Consider the following 18224-nt stretch of genomic DNA (forward strand, 5'->3'; position numbering starts at 1 on the left):
TCCATTTCCTAACCCTGTTTCCCTTTATGGACAATGATTTTACATATTTTCTCATTATTAATGACATGTCAATCTGCAAGAATACTTTTTTTGTGTGAATTCACCTTTGACCCATTTTCCTATGGATTTTGTGAACAGAAAGATGGAGGATTTAAGAAGAAAATTCAAAATGTTTTATTTCATTATTTCCTATAAATGCCCTTCCAGGTTTCTAATCAAACTCCCTAGTCTTTTTATTTATTTTTTAAAAACTATTATTTTTTAAAAGATTTATTTATTTATACCTATCAGAACTGGGGTATAGAACAGAGATGTGAGGGGTTAGAGAATTCACCAGAAAGAGTGGGGAGCAGAACAGGCAAATCTACTGAAATAACTGCTGAGGGGAGCAGCAAGTGATACAGGAGTGGTCCACTGCACTACCTAGTCTTTTTAAATACCAAAGATATTTTCTTTTTAAAAATTAAAAAGCAAAGTCTGTATTTCTATTACCTAAGTCATTATTTTAAATTTACTGCTTTCCTTTTTTAGTCTTTATCTAAATGCTAATCAATTACTACATCATTATAACTATATTAGGTAATATTATGCTCTGCTTTTCCCATTAACCAATTTTCATGTTGTTGTGGCATGTGTGTGTGTGTGTGTGTGTGTGTGTGTAAAAGCTGTCCTTAACTGCTAAACAATTTGCTTAACAATGTTCAATAATTCACCAATTATTGAACACTTAGAATTTTTTTTTCTGTTATCCTGAAATGGATAATTCTCAGCTTCTGCTTTTCTTGGATTATTACCTAAGTGTAAGTATAATCTTCCCAGTAGTGAAATCATTGAAATATTTGCCCATAAAATAGAACATCAAATTATTTTCCTAAAGGTCTACACTATTGGCATTCTTGCTAAAAATAATAAATCTTTTAACTTGTATATCCTTGGTTACTTGTGAGGTCAATAGCTTCCCATGTTTCCTTAGTATCTGGTACTTGCTCTTTAACAATCTATCTTTTGTTTATAGTTTCTGAATGAGTTTTACTGTCTATTATATGTTAGAATGCTTTCTCCTTCTGTTGATTTTTTAGAATTTCTAATAATTACTTTTAAAGTTTAAATTTTAGCCCAATTTATCTCTTCTTTCAAAATATTAAAAATCTTTTTACAAACACCCTCAAATATTTTTTTTCTAAGAGATGGTATACTTTAAAATGTAAATAATTATACTGAGCATCGACTCCTCTCATTATCCATAGACAAAGAGAAACAAAATCAAGGGAGAAAAAGAAAATCTCATTTGCATCCAATCATTTGTTTATAATTTCACTCAGGACAAAAAAGAAAACAAATTCAACTGATGAAAGATGAAATGTAAAGACTAAAGAAAAAAATGTTTTTTTAAGTGATAACTGCTATATCCTAATATGATTATCAACGGAAATTTGTTTTATGGAAAAGCTTCAGACAGTGTAGACAATTTACTGCCATGTTGTCTTAGGAACAGCAATACAAGAAAGCAGGTTTTAGATGAGATGTCCTCCATGACCCTTATAACACACATGAAAATAAACTGGAATTCTCAAGGTGTCAGTGCTTCACTCTCCCCAAACACTAGATTAATATGTGTATAATCGTAAACAGTGAGAACACCTCATTGGATGAAGATCAAACATAGGTGGCTGAAGTTCTCCAAGCTCAATTGCTGTTATTCCTACAGCCCAGATATCACAGAGTTGGTTGTAGCCACCATTCTTCTCTACTGCTGCAACTTCTGGGGCCATCCTAGAAGGAAAGAGTGAATATAACATTTTTATTATTTAAAAACAATATGAAATCCACATTTTGCTACACTTACTAGATTTCTTGGAGGGAAAGAAATTGAGAAGCATTTACTAGAAAAGAAGAACATTATACTAGGGAAGACTTAATAAAGAACACACACACACATACACACACACACTCTCATTTAAAATTTATTATTTAAAAATCTTAAATCCTCTCCTTTGAATGCAGGTGCTTTAAGGGAAACATCATGTTTTACTTTAGTTTCTGTTTTGTGAATCTTGTATATAATACAGGAAGAGAAAAAACAAACACCTAAACCTGAGAGAAAGTTCTCAAAGTAAGACTTAAAAGAATAAACTGGCAGGGGGCCTCCCCTGGTGGCGCAGCAGCAGTTAAGCGCTGGGCTGTGAAGCTGCCGCAGCCTCTGCAGCGCTGGTTCGATCCTTGGCCATCGGGCGAGGGTCCCATATGGCGCGCAGACCTCTCCTGCCATGCCCGCTGCTCCCCTCAGCAGTGTACTTCGGTCCTTCTGCCTGTTCTCCTCCCTGCTCTGACTCTGGTGAATTCTCTCACCCTCCCGCACTTCTGACTGTACCCAGTGCTTGTATAAATAAATAAATAAATCTTAAAAAAAATATATGACACTCTTTGGCATCAGTTATTTTTTTTTAAAAAAAAAAAGAATAAACTGGCAGGGAGTTAAAAGGAATGAAGAACCTGGACATTTATTTTAGTCAGAGGATGCAAGTGCAGTGCCAGGGAGAGAGCATGGAACACCTGGAAAGGTGAGAGGACACTGCTACTTAAATGCATACTCTACAGATTGATATGGGGCCATAAACTACTTGTCAGCACTCTGTGAAAGGCACAGTAACTGAGAGTAAACAGCAACTTTCTGCCAAATACATGGTCATTTTTTGTAATTCATTTTTAATTTATTTTACAGAAGTATCAGTCTGTGATGGATAGAAAGTGAAAAAAATTAGTCTTTCACTACAGATAGTCAGAGAAGGTCTATAAAGTGTTTGGAAAATGAACTTCAGAAGTAGAGGCTAAATAATGAAAGGGAATTCACTCAAAGATTTAATTATAGGGGTAAACTTAACCTAAAACTCACAGCAGCATGAAGGATAGTGAAACCTGTCAGTTAGGTAAGGTAGAGGGCTATTTCAAAACCAGATAAAAGGAAAAAAGATAAAGAACTTTTTGAAGGCAGTGGCAGAGGGGGCAGAATGAAAAACGTTGATTAAAGAGATTGATTTGAGTATAAAATGCTTGCACATGTCAAAGTAGAGCTATTATCAAACAAATCTTAGATACAAGCAAGATTAAAGGTCATTGAATAGGTGAGTTAAAGTTATCTACTTGGTAGTCAGGGGTGTATAATGATGGCATCTGAAGTTCTAAAGCACAGATGATATTACTCAGGGGAAATACTTTTTTATTTCTTAATGTTTACTATTTTAAAATTAAATTTATATTTGTATTGAGTATTCTCAAGATAGAAGTTGCTTTTGTATGCACTCTATGTTACAAGGGGTTATATAACATACCTTTCAACTTTAATGTGGTTAAGGTTCCATAAAATTTGTATACAAAAATGCCAACATGTAGACAGATGTACATGTTTTATGCAAGTACTCTATAAGTGAGTATAGGCATACAGAGAAGAAAATGATCTCCATGGAGAACATGGAGAAAGATGAGTAAAGGCAAGTTTCATAGGGAAAAGAAGTTAAACTGATTAAAAACAATATGAGTGGAATGTAGGGGATCCAACATTCTATTACATTTCAACCATCTTGGGACTATACCCGAGATGATAATGCAAACAGTGTATAAAAATGAAGAATGATGTAAAAAATATATAAAATAATTTTTAGAAAAATAAGTTAAATTCAAACCCTGAGGAAGCATATGGGTCTTATCTCTGTCCACGGGAATGAGTTAGTGGTAGCTAACAGGAGTGCCAAGTTGACGAGGACTATTACGTATACTGACTCAGTGGAAAACAAAGTTATGATCAAAAAAAATGCAAAGTATGTGCCAATCTTAAAAAAGAGCAGGAGTTCCGATAAACACAATGAACAATATCTGGCAGAATGAGAGTACAAAAACTAACAAAGGTGACTAACAAAAGGTGACTAGAGGAAGGTTCACAAAGGAGGACGATCACAGAAAAAGACCGAGGAGGGAAACAGGCACACAATGAAGGAAATTTTATATGTAATCTAACTCCTCTGTGTTTTCCTTTAACTTTTATTTAAATGGTATTTTTGGACTTTTGTTAGAAGTGCTATGTGTTCATTAAAGATAATTTATGAAAAAATATGGAAGAAAACAGTAAACATACTCCCATCCAAACAGTTTCACATATTTTAATTCATAAATTTTACTTAAACATATATATCGTCTATAAAATAACATATTGTAAATGCACTTTTAATCTTGTTTTTTAATTAACAATGTATTAAGAACCCATCTACTGACCATTCAACTTCATCCACATTTTTAATACCAGCAATTTATTCCATTGACTTGAAAGTATGTACATAATTTTCTTAACTGTTTCCTGCTGTATATGCAAATTTCTCAATTTTTCATTACTAAAGTATTGTGATAAAGCTCTTCATATAAAAATCTAATATGCCTCCCTAATAAATAACAAGTGGAAATGAGACAAAAGCACATAAAAAACATTGCTTGAAGTTTCTGAAATATATTAGTATAGCCAATTATATTTCAAAACTATTCTACCAATTTCCACCTTCACTGTCAAATATTTAGTGACACAAATAGTTAAACCTATGATTCCAAATATTTTTCAAATTGACAGAAAAGAATGTTAGTTTATTTAATTTGCTGCTTTGGTCATCACTGGAAGAAACATTTTTCATATTTTATGCCATCTTAAATGCATCCTTTTACAGCTCTGCTTTTAATTAAACACTTATTGATTTAGTATTTAAACATTTAAAACAATAAAACCTAGTTTGTCATATTTTAGCCAATATTTCCTGATTACTTGTCTTTTAATTATGGCTAAGCTGATTGGATGTGTATGTTTCAAATTTTTACAAGTTAAATCCATCAGTTTTTCCTTTTAGCATTTTATGCTTTTATGACAATAAAGGCCTACTCAACTGTGACAGGAGTCAGTCACTAGCAGTTCTTTTGATCTCACTTTTATATTTAACTATTTTGCTATACCAATATAATTTATTTTGGTATTAGGCATAAAGTATGCAGTTGCTTTAAATTGCTTTCCAAATAATAAATTACCCAAATACTTGATAATAAAGAATTCAATCTTTCATAAAACTTAATGGGACCTTTTATAATCTTCACTAAATTATTTACATATAGGGTTTATTACTACACTTCCTATTACATTTCAACCATCTGTCTTCAATAATGACAACAGTGTTTCAGTATGACTTTGTCAATAACTGGTAGGATTCATTATGAGTAGGACAGGTAATGAAGACTAATGGTAGGGTAGGAAGCATGAGTTTTAATAACCAGAAAGTGCAAAACATAGATCAAAACAGAAACAGTACTAAGAGGAAAGAAAATGATAAGAAATTATAGTAACAGTCTTTCTGTTTAAAGTCTCACATCTATGAGATTCCAGGCATAGAAGACATTATTAGTACTTAAGCACAGGGAAAGCAGGACAATGGTTCTCTAACCCAGTCAGAAGAACTATAATACCAAAAAACATGCATATCCCCTGACTTTCAGTTAAGTATCAATTCTTTGCATTACTAAGTATCAGTGCTGATCACTATGAACCTTGAAGTGAAAAATGCACAAAATGCAATCCTAGTGATAACTTACCAGTAAGGGGTGCCAATGAAAGATTTTCTCTTTGCAATGGTAGCTGTTATTTTTGCAGCCACACCAAAATCAGCTGGTAAGGAAAAAACAAAACACAAAATTTTAGTTCTTTTCAATTAAACCATCAATTTTTCTAAATTTCTTTTTATTTCTGTTTTTGTTTTAGGTTTTTTTGAAGTACTTTTTTTCTTACATGATTGTTAGTTTTTGGATAATAAGTGATTTTTTTCCCCTAAGGGTGGTGATTGTAAAAGTATTTCTACATTTCACCCTTAAACTGGCATTATTAATAGTTCAGGTCGTAGGGAAACGGAATACCTAAATGTCCACATCTTGCTTGTTTCACAACAAACTCATTAGCAGAAAATAATTGATACTTTAGAATGAAAACATACTGTAAGAATAAAGTTAACAAAAATATTTTTATTACAAGCACATTGAAGCTAATTTGGGGAAAAAAAGGCAAAATAAAATACCCCACCTAGATTTCTTTTACACAACCAGGGTAGCATTAAATTTTATTGTTGTTGTGAAATACGTAAAACTTGTAAAAAACTCAATATACATATAGTTCATTTTTGTCATTTAGCATACCATATTTAACTGTTAGTTTTGATGACTAAATAATGTTCCATAAGTGGATTTATCAAAATTTACAAACTTTTTGTTACTAGGCTTATTTGTGTATTTTTATAATAAATAATACCATGATTAATAATGCTATGATTAAACCCATATTTTGTGAATATGGGTTTTCCATTTTTAAGATTAATTTGCTAAAACTGAGTCTTAGGAATGAAATTACTGGACCAAAAGATGAATAGTATTGAGGCTCTCGATATGAACATTAAACTTGTAAAATGACAATTCTCATTAAAATTTTTTTAATAAAAAATTTAAATTCTCATTTAAAATTAAAGAAAATTTTTTTATAAGTTTCAAGAACTTCAAATAACATACCTAATTTTACATCACCATGATCGGTCAATAAAATGTTTGCACCCTAAAACAAAAATATAAGTATTATTAAATTAGTATCACAAAATTCCTTCCAATAAAATGATCCATTTAAACAGAGTAAATGAACTTACTTTGATATCTCTATGCATTTTGCCTTTAGTATGCAAATAGGCAAGGCCCTATAGTGGGAGGAAAAAGGAGGTATTATTAAACTGTAAATCTGACTCCTAAATTTTCTACTTATATTCCTATTAAATAAGGAAGACCGAAATATCTTTTAGGGGGAAGAAAGAAAACCTGGATGAGTTTCATTTTACTAAGCAATGTTTATTGTAAAATTTCTAATTTATTTTTTGGATAAAAAGCAAATATGTTACCATACCATTACCACAGTCAAGATAATGAACATACCCATCACTCCCAAAAGCCAACAAACATAGATCTGTTAATACAGATTAGACTTGAATTTTTTAGTTTTATGTAAACAGAATCATAGATTATTTTTTACTGTCTAGCTTCTTCGAGTCACACCAATTTGCGATTCCTTGTCAACACAAACATCAATAATTCATTCATCACCAAATAGCATCCCATTGTACAGATGAGCCAGAATTTGTTTACACATTCACCTATAGATGGACATATGGGTTGTTTGGTTGCTTCCTGTTTGGGGCTATTAATAATAAAACTGACTGAAGATTCAAGTAAGAGTCCTTGTATGATTTTCTTCCTCTTTGGCTAAAATCTAGGAATGTAATAGCTGGATCATATGGTGATATAACTATAAACTTTTATACTACCAAAACAACTACCAAATTGTTTTTTCCAAAGCATCCGTACCATTTTATATTGAAACCAGCAGTGGTTCTAGTTAATCCAAATCCTTAAAAACTGAAGGTCAGTCTTTTTCATTTAGTGATTCTAATTGGAATATACTGGTATCTCATGTGGCTTTTAAACTACTTTTCTAATAAGTAATGGTGTTGGGTATCTTTACCATGTTCTTATTTGCCATCCACATATTTTCTTTGATTAAGTGTCTGTTCAAATCTTTTGCCTATTTGGTTTTGGGGTTTCCTTATCACTGAGTTTTGGAAGTTCTTCATATATTCTGGATACAAGTCCTTGATCAGATATATACTTTGCAAGTATCTTTCTCTAGCCTACAGTTTGTCTTTTTATTCTCTTCACAGAATCTCTGAAGGGAAAAAGTTTTTAATTTTGAACAAGTCTAATATAACAAGTTTTTCTTTATGGATTATGCTTTTCATTTTATGATTGAAAAGGTTTTGTTTCACTCAAGATAGCAAAAATTTTCTCCTATTAAGTTTTGACTAATTTAACATATGATATGAAGTATGGTTCATTTGATATGAAGTATGGTCCATATTTGCATATGGATGTACAATTATTTCAGTATCATTTGTTGACGTCTCTCCTTTCTCCAATGAACTGTCTTTTCATCTTTGGCAAAAAATCAGCAAATCTATGTGTAGATTTTTTCTATTTTGTTCCGCTGAACTCCTTGTCTACCCTTATGCCTATACAACTACATTTTGATTAGTATGATTTTACAAGTCATACTGCTTAGTCCTCAAATTTTTGTTCTTTTTTTCAAAGTTGTTTATATATTCCAAATCCTTGGAATTGCCATGGGAATGTCAGAATCAATGTTAGTTGTCAATTTCTACAGAAAATTAAAAAAAAGTTTGCTTAGAATTTGATTTGGCTACATTGAATCCATAGATCACTTTGGGGAGAAATGATATCTTAACAGTATTTAGTTTTCTGATCCATGAGTACAGTGTAGTTCTCCATTTACTTAGGTCTTCTCTAATTTCTCAACAGTTTTGCAGTTTTCAGTAGACAGGTGTTGAGTCTTTTGTCAAATATATCCTCAAGAATGTCATATTTTAATGTAAAGGGTATTATTTTTTAAAATTCTTTCTTATTGTGTTGTTAGTATATAGAAATCTAATCAATTTTGTATATTGATCTTGAATCCTGCAATATTTCTAGTCTCATATTAGTTCTATCTGCTACTTTGTAGATTCTATTTCATCTACATAGATGATTGGGTAGACCATAATAAATACAACTTTACTTATTTTTTAATCTGGATGCACGCCTTTTATTTCATTGCTTCTTCTTTTTACACTGTCTGAAACCTCTAGTATAATGTTGAAAAGTGGTGAGAGCTGACATCTTTGCCTTATTTGATTTTGGAAGAGAAAACATCTAGTCTTTTGCCATTAAGCTTGATTTAAGTATAGGTGCTCACTAACAGGCTGATCAAGTTCCTTTCAATTCCCAGTATACTTACAATTTTTATCATGAATGAATGTTTGATTTTGCTAAAAGCTGTTCTGTGTCTAGATGATCATGTGTGTTTTCCTTTTTGTTTGTTAATATGGTTGGTTATTTGAAATGGTATTTGAATGTTAAATCAACATTGCAATCTAAGATACATCCCACTTGTTCATGATGAATTATCTTTTTTATATATTGTTGGATTACCTTTGCTAGCCTTTCTCTTTTTCCCCCCACTTTTTAATTTTTGCATCTATATTTGAAGGATACTAGTTTGTAGTTTGTTCTCTTTCAATGTTGTCAGATTCGGGTTTCAGAACAATGCTGGTCCATAAAGTGCTTTGGGAGTTACTCCCTATCTTCAATTTTCTAAAAGAGCGTATTAGAATTGGCATTTCTCCCATAAAGAATTTATCCATGCTGTGATCTGACATGGAGTTTTCTTTGTGGGAACAGATACAGGATGATTCAGATGATTTGGTAACTTGTCTCAAGGAAATTATCTATTTCATCTAAGATATAAATTTTACTGTCATAAAGCTGTTCATATTCTTTTGGTACTAAATATCTTTTTCATTTTTTTAATATTTATGGATTGTTATAATGCCCCCTTACTCATTGCAAATTTTGGTGATGTGTTTCTTCTTTTTATTTGCCTCGATTAATATGACTTAGGGTTTAATAATTTTACTGATCTTCTCAGTTTTTGGTTTCATTGATTTTCTCACATTTTTCTGATTTTCACTGTAATCCTTTGTTTAATTTGCTCATGCTTTTCTAGTTTCTTAAGGTGGAAGTTGAATATTTGATTTCAGGCCTATCTTCCTTTCCAATATTGGTATTTAGTGCTAAAAAAGTTCTCTAAGTACTGTTTTTGTGGCATCCCAAATTTTGAAGCATTGTATTTTCACTTCATTTGGTTCAAAATACTTTTTAATTTCTCTTTTGGTTTCATCATGGTTTATGTAACTGTGCTTCATTATATTTCCACGTATTTCTCCAAATTTCTGGATATACCCAATAAATGTTCCTGTTAATTTCTTCAATTATACTGTGGTCAGAAAATATACTCTGAATGATTTAAATCCTTTTAAAGGTACTAAGACATACTTCATGGACCAGAATAAGATCTATCTTGGTAAAGGTTCTTGAAAACCTTGAAAAACATATGTATCCTGCTATTGTTGGACTAAAAAACTCAGTTAGGTCAAGTTAGTAGATTGTGTTGTTCAAGTTTTATATATCCTTGTTGATTTTCTGCCTATTTGGTCTGCAAAATTACTGTGAGAAGGGTACTGAAATCTTGCCCTAACTATGCATTTATCTATTTCTCCTTTCATTTTTCTATAGTTTTTTTTTTTTTTTAATCATGTGTATTAAAGCTGTGTTAATAGGGGCAAAATCATTTAGGGTTATTATGTCTTTCGGCAAAATAGTCTTTGCTCTAAAGTTGACTTTATCTGACATTAACATGCCATTTCAGCTTTCTTTTGAATCATTATTACAGTGCTTTTCTGTCTTTTATTTGTAACCTGTATGTGTCATTATGTAATAAAAGTCATTTTTTTTGTAGGCAGCATCTAGCTGTAACTACTATTCTCTTTGATTGTATCAGTTCAACTTTTTTAGATTCCACATTAAAGTGAGATCATGTAGTATTTCTTTCTGAGCCTTGCTTATTTCCCTCATCACAATGTTCCCCAGATTCATCCATATTGTTGCAAATGAATGCTTTCATTCTTTTTTTTTATGGCTGAACAATATTCCACTATATATGTGTACCACATATATAAAACGTATATAGATATATAGATGTGTATCATCTTTATCCATTCATCAGTCACAGGACACCAGATTTTTGCTAGCATATCAGAATTTAAAAATCTAACTAATATTGAAGGTCAACCCTACCAAAGCCTCATTTTATACTTGGGGAATAAGAACCAAAAAAGGGGTTATGGTCATATATTAGGGCCAGAATGCAAACTCAAGTTTTGTTTGTTTTCTTATCTCTATTTAGCACTCTGTCCATTTTCAAGAAATGTATATATTTGAGTTTACTTTCACATATTTAAAAATAAGATTTAAATAAGTAGAAACCATATCTTTTTCTAAATGACTCGAATTTTCCCCTAAGTCAGGTCAATCTCCCAGTTTCTAAAATATGGAAGAACAAAAAATAGAATATCAATTTCACTTTTACACAAATTGCACAATCTAGGAAATGTAGACAGAAAAGCATGAATTAACAATTATTAGCTATAAATTACCAAAATAAAAAACACAATTACTATGACTTAATTTCTTTCTGACTTAAATGCATTAAAATTTAAGAACAAACTTCCTCAACTTTAGGGCATTGAAATAAAGAAATTGGGAGAAATGCTGCTTACTCTATACCCCTATTGAAGATTTACAACCTACTTTAACAAACTACATGCTCTCATGGGCTCTAAAATGATGAAGAAACCTCTGCTTAATACAATGTGTACCAAGCATATAAAAAGAGATTCTACTACCAATGAAACATTAATATCACAGAGAACTAGGGTTTTCACTTCACTGAACGTTGTTATGCTAATTTATTTTCATTTCAAGAAAAACATAAAAGTCCTTATGTTTTATATAAGTGATTCCTTTTCCTGCCATAAAACTTGAAGAGAAAGCTTAGAAAACTTGGTACAATTGAGAGTTCTGATGATTCACTGATGAAAACCAATTCACACCTATGGCTCTCCTTAGTTTTGTAGCAATTGAGGGCTAAGCACTACAAAGTGGAACAACAGATATCAGCATTGGGTATGCTAGCACCAGCTTAAACAAATTCTGTGACTCATTCATGAAAGAAATATGCAGGCTTACAGAATTACAACATGAGACGTAACAGAAAAATCACTTGGTTTACTCATTTTCTTTTAGGCAGATCACTATTTTATCATTTACAATCACGAATCTGGAATTGCCTTCCTAGTTATACAAGCAAAAGTAGTACCTGTAAAGTTTCTCTGCATACATAGGCTATCTGTAATTCTGATAATGGTCCAGTAACTAGAAAGGAAAAAACAAACAAAAAAACCCCGTAACATATTATTATAAATTTGAATATAATAGATAAAAAATACTTTAAAAAGCACCTAAAAAAATGCTTCCAGACAAGTAGCTGGAAGATGGCTACACTCTTCCAGTTTATAATAGCCAGAAAGAATTGACCCTGCACTTAGTCCTGTGTCTGAAGGGTGGGTGTTAGTTCTTTAGTCTTGCATTCACAGTGTCCAAGCATGACATTACTAGATGCACTCTAGCCATTTGTCCCAATTTAATTTTGGAAAGTATTAGCTTCAGTAATAGCTTTTTTAAAATGTAAATAAAGGTTTCCTTGTGCAGTAATAATAAGACATAGAAAGATACCATACTCAAATGGAGGTGCAGGTTAATGGTAAACATTTTTGCCAGTGGCTTTATTGACCAATCCCCTCACTGAAAAGTATCCCCCACTTTCCTCTGCCCCAATTAGCAGAAGCATTTTGAAAACCAAAGATAATCTAATTTTACCATTTCCTCTCATCTTTTCCATAAATACCTCACTGATTCAAGCTATCTGTCAAGGTTTTCGATTATGGAAGAGATTTCACAAGTAATTATAGTGAACCATGCTAAATTAAAATCCAAGAAGCAATGGTCATACTTGATGACTGCAGAGCCAGTGTTGTGGTTGCTGTGTAGACACCATTCAATAAATGTCTGGGGAAAGAAATTGGACTTTGCCCCTTTAATACTGATGATGCCATTTTTAAAATGTTACTTATTCTGGAATTTTATGAAAGTTAAATAATGAAGTCAGCTTGAGGAGAGCATGAAAAATATAATAATCAAGTTTTATGATTTCTACTCATGAACACATTTAATCTTATAAACAGGAAACAAAAGAAGTTGAGGAGTTAAAAATGTATTTTAAAAATAAAAGATTTACTCCCTAACAACTTTAATCAGTGTAAATATAAAGCACAGAGGGCCTCCCCTGGTGGTGCAGCGGTTGAGGGCTGGGCTGCGAAGCTGCCTGCAGCCTCTGCAACACTGGTTCGATCCCCGGCCGCCGGCGAGGGTCCCGCATGGCGCGCAGACCTCTCCTGCCGCCCGCTGCTCCCCTCAGCAGTGTACTTCTGTCCTTCTGCCTGCTCTGCTCCCCGCTCTGGCTCTGGTGAATTCTCTCACCCTCCCGCACTTCTGACTGTACCCAGTGCTTGTATAAATAAATAAATAAATATTTTTTAAAAAAAATATTTATTTAAAAAATAAATAAATAAATAAATAAATAAATAAATATAAAGCACAGAACCAGGCATCACAGGATGTTCTATAGAAAGTAATGGATATGACCTCAACCCTAAACAATTTTTTCAGAACAAACTAAGAAATGCAATAAACATATATCTAATTACAGTTATATAGAGAAAGTAGAAAACCATAGAGATTGACTCTTGAATATACTAAAAGGCATCATATGCCTTTTTAAAGGTGACGATATTATTTCTTTAGTATGACTCTAACCAGGTCTATCAAACATGGAAGTTTGATGCAGCACTTAAGAATTTAAAAAAGTAACCAGGTCACTTGTGAAAAACAGATCTTTTCCAACTATGAAACATAAAATTCTCATGCAAGTACCCTAATGGAGTCTGGAAATATGCCTTACAACACCATGAGAGAGTATCTGAAATCCAGGGTGGTGTCTGCTGACAATGAAACCAAATCAGGTACTTGCGTGTAAACTTTACTTAAAGGAAATATTTTACTGCCTATTTTAATCACTGTTTCTCTACATCTACTCAGGAACATAAAATATTTATTTGTGGTACACTGCTAGAATAATAGAGTAGTAAAAAAAGGACATCTACTAACAGTTTACTGTAAGTGCAGATGTTCTTGATTACTTTGTTATCTACTGTGCTATTTACAGGGATGGAAAGTTCTTAAATACAACTTAATTCAACAAATAACAGATTTTAATAATGGAAAGTAGAAACTTTATGAAGAAATAAAATGAATGTCTCACAACAATTCCTTAAGTTTAAAAGTGGAAATGGTAAAAATGCCAGTTTTATTTATCCATATTCTTGAGTTTTAATTCTGCAGAAGTATAAATGGATAAAATCAGTTATTGTATAAAAACTCTTCATGTAAAAGAAAATTCTTCATAAAATAATAAAGAAAAATTTTAAATCAAGTGACATGAACTTTTTTCTACCAATAGTTAAGACCAACAATATAAAAGAACTAAATAAAAAAATTAGTTTTTTTTTTTTTTTTAAAATGGGATTCTTATTTTAAAAACTGCAATATTGGGGCCTCCCCAATAGCGCAGTGGGTTGAGCGCTGCACTGTGGAGCTGTCTGCAGGCTTTGTAGCACGGGTTCAATTCCCGGCTGGCCAGGAAGATTCCCACATGACATGGCAGACCTCTCCTGTCTTGTCCACTGCTCCCCTCAGCAGTGCTTTCAGCCCATCTGCTGTTCTTCTCCCTGCTTTCTATCTGGTCAATCCTCTCACCCTCCCATGCCTCTGGCCTGTACCCCAATTCTTGTATAAAAATAAATAAATCTTTGAAAAAAAAATAAAAACTGCAATATTTTGTATACTTATAGTATGCATGTGATATTAATCATCCTTTTAAGTAAAAAGAGTCAAAGACCAGAGTTTAGGTATCAATCACTACTGTTTTAGGTCACAGATTATTTATTGTGACAAAATTAGATAATTACTATATTTATTAACGTATGATTAAGTATCAACACATTTTCCTTGCAATTCAAAATATTACTATGTGCTTCATTTTACCTCCCTTAGAGGTAATGATTTATTAATTTGGTATTCATTCTTTCATTTTGTTATGCATTTACATTCATATGTATGCTTTAAAAAAATATAGTGGGCCTCCTCAGTGGCGCAGAGGTTGAGTGCTGGGTTGCGAAGCTGCCCGCAGCCTCTGCAGCGCCGGTTTGATCCCTGGCCACCGGGTGAGGGTCCCACATGGCGCGCAGACCTCTCCTGCCGCCTGCTGCTCCCCTCAGCAGTGTACTTCATCAGTCTGCCTGCTCTGTTCCCTGCTCTGACTCTGGTGAATTCTCTCGCCCTCCCGTGCTTCTGACTGTACCCAGTGCTTGTATAAATAAATAAATAAATCTAAAAAAAAGAAAGACAAGAAAATACATTTAAAAAAAGGAAAGAAAAAAAATATAGTGAAAGAAAATCCAGTGTACTTGGTTGTGCTATACATACTCTCTCATGATTGCTTTTTCCATTAAAAAAATACATATCCAGATATATATAAATGGAGATATGTCTCTTTTTAAGTTCTGCATGGTATTCTACACTACAGACCAAGAATAGTTAATAATACTACTGCTCTACTTACTAACATTTTAAAAATATGACTCTATAAGATATAAAATATTATTTAAACTGAATAGCTCTTAGTATAGTGGCATGTCTAAACTACATGAATGAAATTTAATAAGACTCCAATATAAAGATTTCACATAGCAATTTTTAAAAAAAGCTTCATATAATTCTTAATAAATCATACATGCACAATTGCAAGCAGCATTCTACTGTCCCATAATCAACTAAATAAGACAAAGAAATTATTTTATAAGGATCTATGCTTAGTGTCATAAATTAAGGAAATTTTCAACAACAAAACAAACTGGAACCTAAACTATAGAGTCAAAACAACAATTACATCTGAATAGTATTATGAGGCAAGATCAAATTCAACTCAGAAAACTGTCTAACATAATTCTAAATAAAATATTCCAAAATTTTAAGCTCTACATTTTTAATACAAAATATTACAGCATAACTGAAGTACTTTCTTAAGTCAATAGGTTAAATTATATAATAATTATTATAAGATATACAATTTTCTTTACATGAGATTACTCTTTGCAATTCAAGTCTTATTTAGAAGGAAATTTATAGTTTCATCTGTAGATAAAACCCTTTCCTAGTAATTACATCCAAAAAGCAATTTTTGATTATACAAGTACTCTTGGATTCCTCAGTTCAGGCTTCAGCAAATGTTACTAAATAGCCAGCAAAAATAAAATTTAGATTTCTCTTATGTAATACTTCATCAGAATAGAAGACTATCAAACAGTAAATCTAACACTATAATCCCTGGTTAACTATAAAGGTGAAATAACAATTGTTAAAATCAAAGTTTTAAAATGTAAAATTAAATTAACAGTACCATGGTAAATATCTTGAAGTGATCCACCACCACAGTATTCCATACAAATCCACAGTTTCTCCCGACTAAGATGAAAAGAGAGAGAAAATCATCATATTAGCTAATATTCTTTTTGTGCATGTAGAAAATCTCAGGTATAGGCCAGAGGTGCAGTGGGATGAGAGGATTCACAAGAGAAAGAGTGGGGAACAGAACAGACAGATTTACTGAAATACACTGTCAAGGGGAGTAGCAGGGAGACAACAGAGGTCTGCTGCACCATATGTGTATTAGCTTCCTGGGTGGGGATCAAACTTAGGCTACAGTTGTGCTGAGACTTAACCCATAGGCCACCAGATGGGAGGCCCATCTAGTAATTCTTAAATCCTGAAAGACTTTGAAGGATTTCACTCTTTAGTACACCAAGGTTTAAGATCGGTTGCACAGTGCAAAAGGAAACTGCCCTGTTAGTCTCTCATCAAGATACAGAAAAGCTTACTAACTTCAGTTTTGCACCCACCTTAAATGCTTTAGAATATGATCGGTTTTATAAGCTAAAACATTTAATTGTAAACATTTTGAATATTTCATTAAGGTTGCTAGATAACATCTATAACTACACAAATGGAGGTGCCACTATTAATGAGTGGAAGATTAGAAAAACTAAGATATTTTAAAAATTCAGATAATACAATTTTTAAAATTTACATATATAACAGCACTTGTATGAAAGGGAGAATGGTAACATAGAGAATATAAAATACAAAGAGAAAAGATACTTTTTTTTTTTACCTGAGATAGCTCCCAAAGTAGGCAACAATATTGCAATGCTTACATTCTTTAACCATAAATATTTCTTGTTGAATCAAAGAAAAATCATCTCCTAAAAAACAAAATAACAATTTGGTTACCATGTTATATTTTGAGCCTATATGGAAAGAAGGAAACTTTTACAATAAACATTAGAGATGAAGAATGGGAATGTAAACTGATAAATTATTTGTATAAACCCATAAGCACTATAAGTATATAAAATTGTTGAACCCATAATTTCATTTCAAAGTTTTTTCTTAAGAAGACACATGCAGAGATGGATTTTCTCTACAGTGTGACTTAATAATGAAAGAATAGTTAAATAAAGTAGGTACAGTTATACATATAATACAGGTAAATACATTTTAATACAAAAATATGTTCACACTATGCTAAGTCAAAGAGATTATACATATGTATATAGAAGGATTCACAAAAACATACACAATGCTCATGTATGAGAGGTAAAATTAAAAGTAATTTTGCTTTCTTCCTTTCTGACTTTAATCTTTCCATTTGTCTATCAAAAAACTTAAGCTGTTAATCTTGAAAAGTTATATTAAAATGAAGTACTGTTTATGGGAACTGCATGGTTAACATGGTAATATTGCCTAAAACGGTATTGTCACCATCAAACTCCATTTTGTAAAGAAATAATGGCTTTTCAGTAAAAGAGTTTATCAGTTGATAAATGACTACATATATATTGCATATGCAACAAAGCAAAAAACGGACAATTATAAATCAGAGATATCCTGCAGGGGAGGAGGAGGGAGAGGGATCAGAGGGAGAGAGGGAGGAGCACAGGGGACTGAGGTGATGGTACACGGGTGCCTTGGGGAAGGAAACTCTATGGGGACTACACCAGAGGGGGTGGGGGGAAGTAAATATTGTTTAAAAATGAAAAATGATGTAAAAAATTAATTAAAGAAAAAAACTATTGCTACATCTACTCAAGAAAAATCAAAGTTCTCTAGTTAAACTGGAGGAACAGACATGCAAAGAGAGTACCTCCAACAACAAAAGCTTTAGCAAGTACCTAGAAATCCTTCCCAAAATGTCCTTAAGATTTCATTTTCCTATATTTTGTACAAAGTTTTCATATCTAAGTTCATGAGAGATACTGATCTGTAGTTTTCATTTTTTATATGGTGTCTTTGGTTTTGGTATGAGGGCATGAAAAGGCTCCTGCACTATATTCCAATACAGCAGCATGTGGAACTTCCCCAAACCAACAGACAATTCTCTGACATCAACTGAATGGGAGTCCTAATCTCCAAATTGTGTTGTGGTAGAA

At 32.2% G+C, this 18224-nt stretch overlaps 1 protein-coding gene across 1 annotated transcript in view; it reads right to left on the reverse strand.

The window, feature by feature from the left end:
• The window catches only part of MAP4K5 (mitogen-activated protein kinase kinase kinase kinase 5), a 95336-nt gene that overhangs the window by 49394 nt on the left and 27718 nt on the right, over window positions 1-18224 (reverse strand). Inside the window, exons 4-10 of the mRNA XM_037503300.2 lie at window positions 16907-16997; window positions 16136-16200; window positions 11879-11934; window positions 6708-6755; window positions 6577-6619; window positions 5617-5689; window positions 1642-1773 (exon numbers count right to left, since the gene is read on the reverse strand). Of these exons, the coding sequence (XP_037359197.1) occupies window positions 1642-1773; window positions 5617-5689; window positions 6577-6619; window positions 6708-6755; window positions 11879-11934; window positions 16136-16200; window positions 16907-16997 (508 nt within the window). The remainder of the gene's footprint in view (window positions 1-1641; window positions 1774-5616; window positions 5690-6576; window positions 6620-6707; window positions 6756-11878; window positions 11935-16135; window positions 16201-16906; window positions 16998-18224) is intronic.

The sequence above is a fragment of the Talpa occidentalis genome, unplaced genomic scaffold, assembly GCF_014898055.3.
Source record: "Talpa occidentalis isolate TD23 unplaced genomic scaffold, MPIMG_talOcc4v2.1 talOcc4.11, whole genome shotgun sequence".
NCBI classification, from domain to species: Eukaryota; Metazoa; Chordata; class Mammalia; order Eulipotyphla; family Talpidae; genus Talpa; species Talpa occidentalis.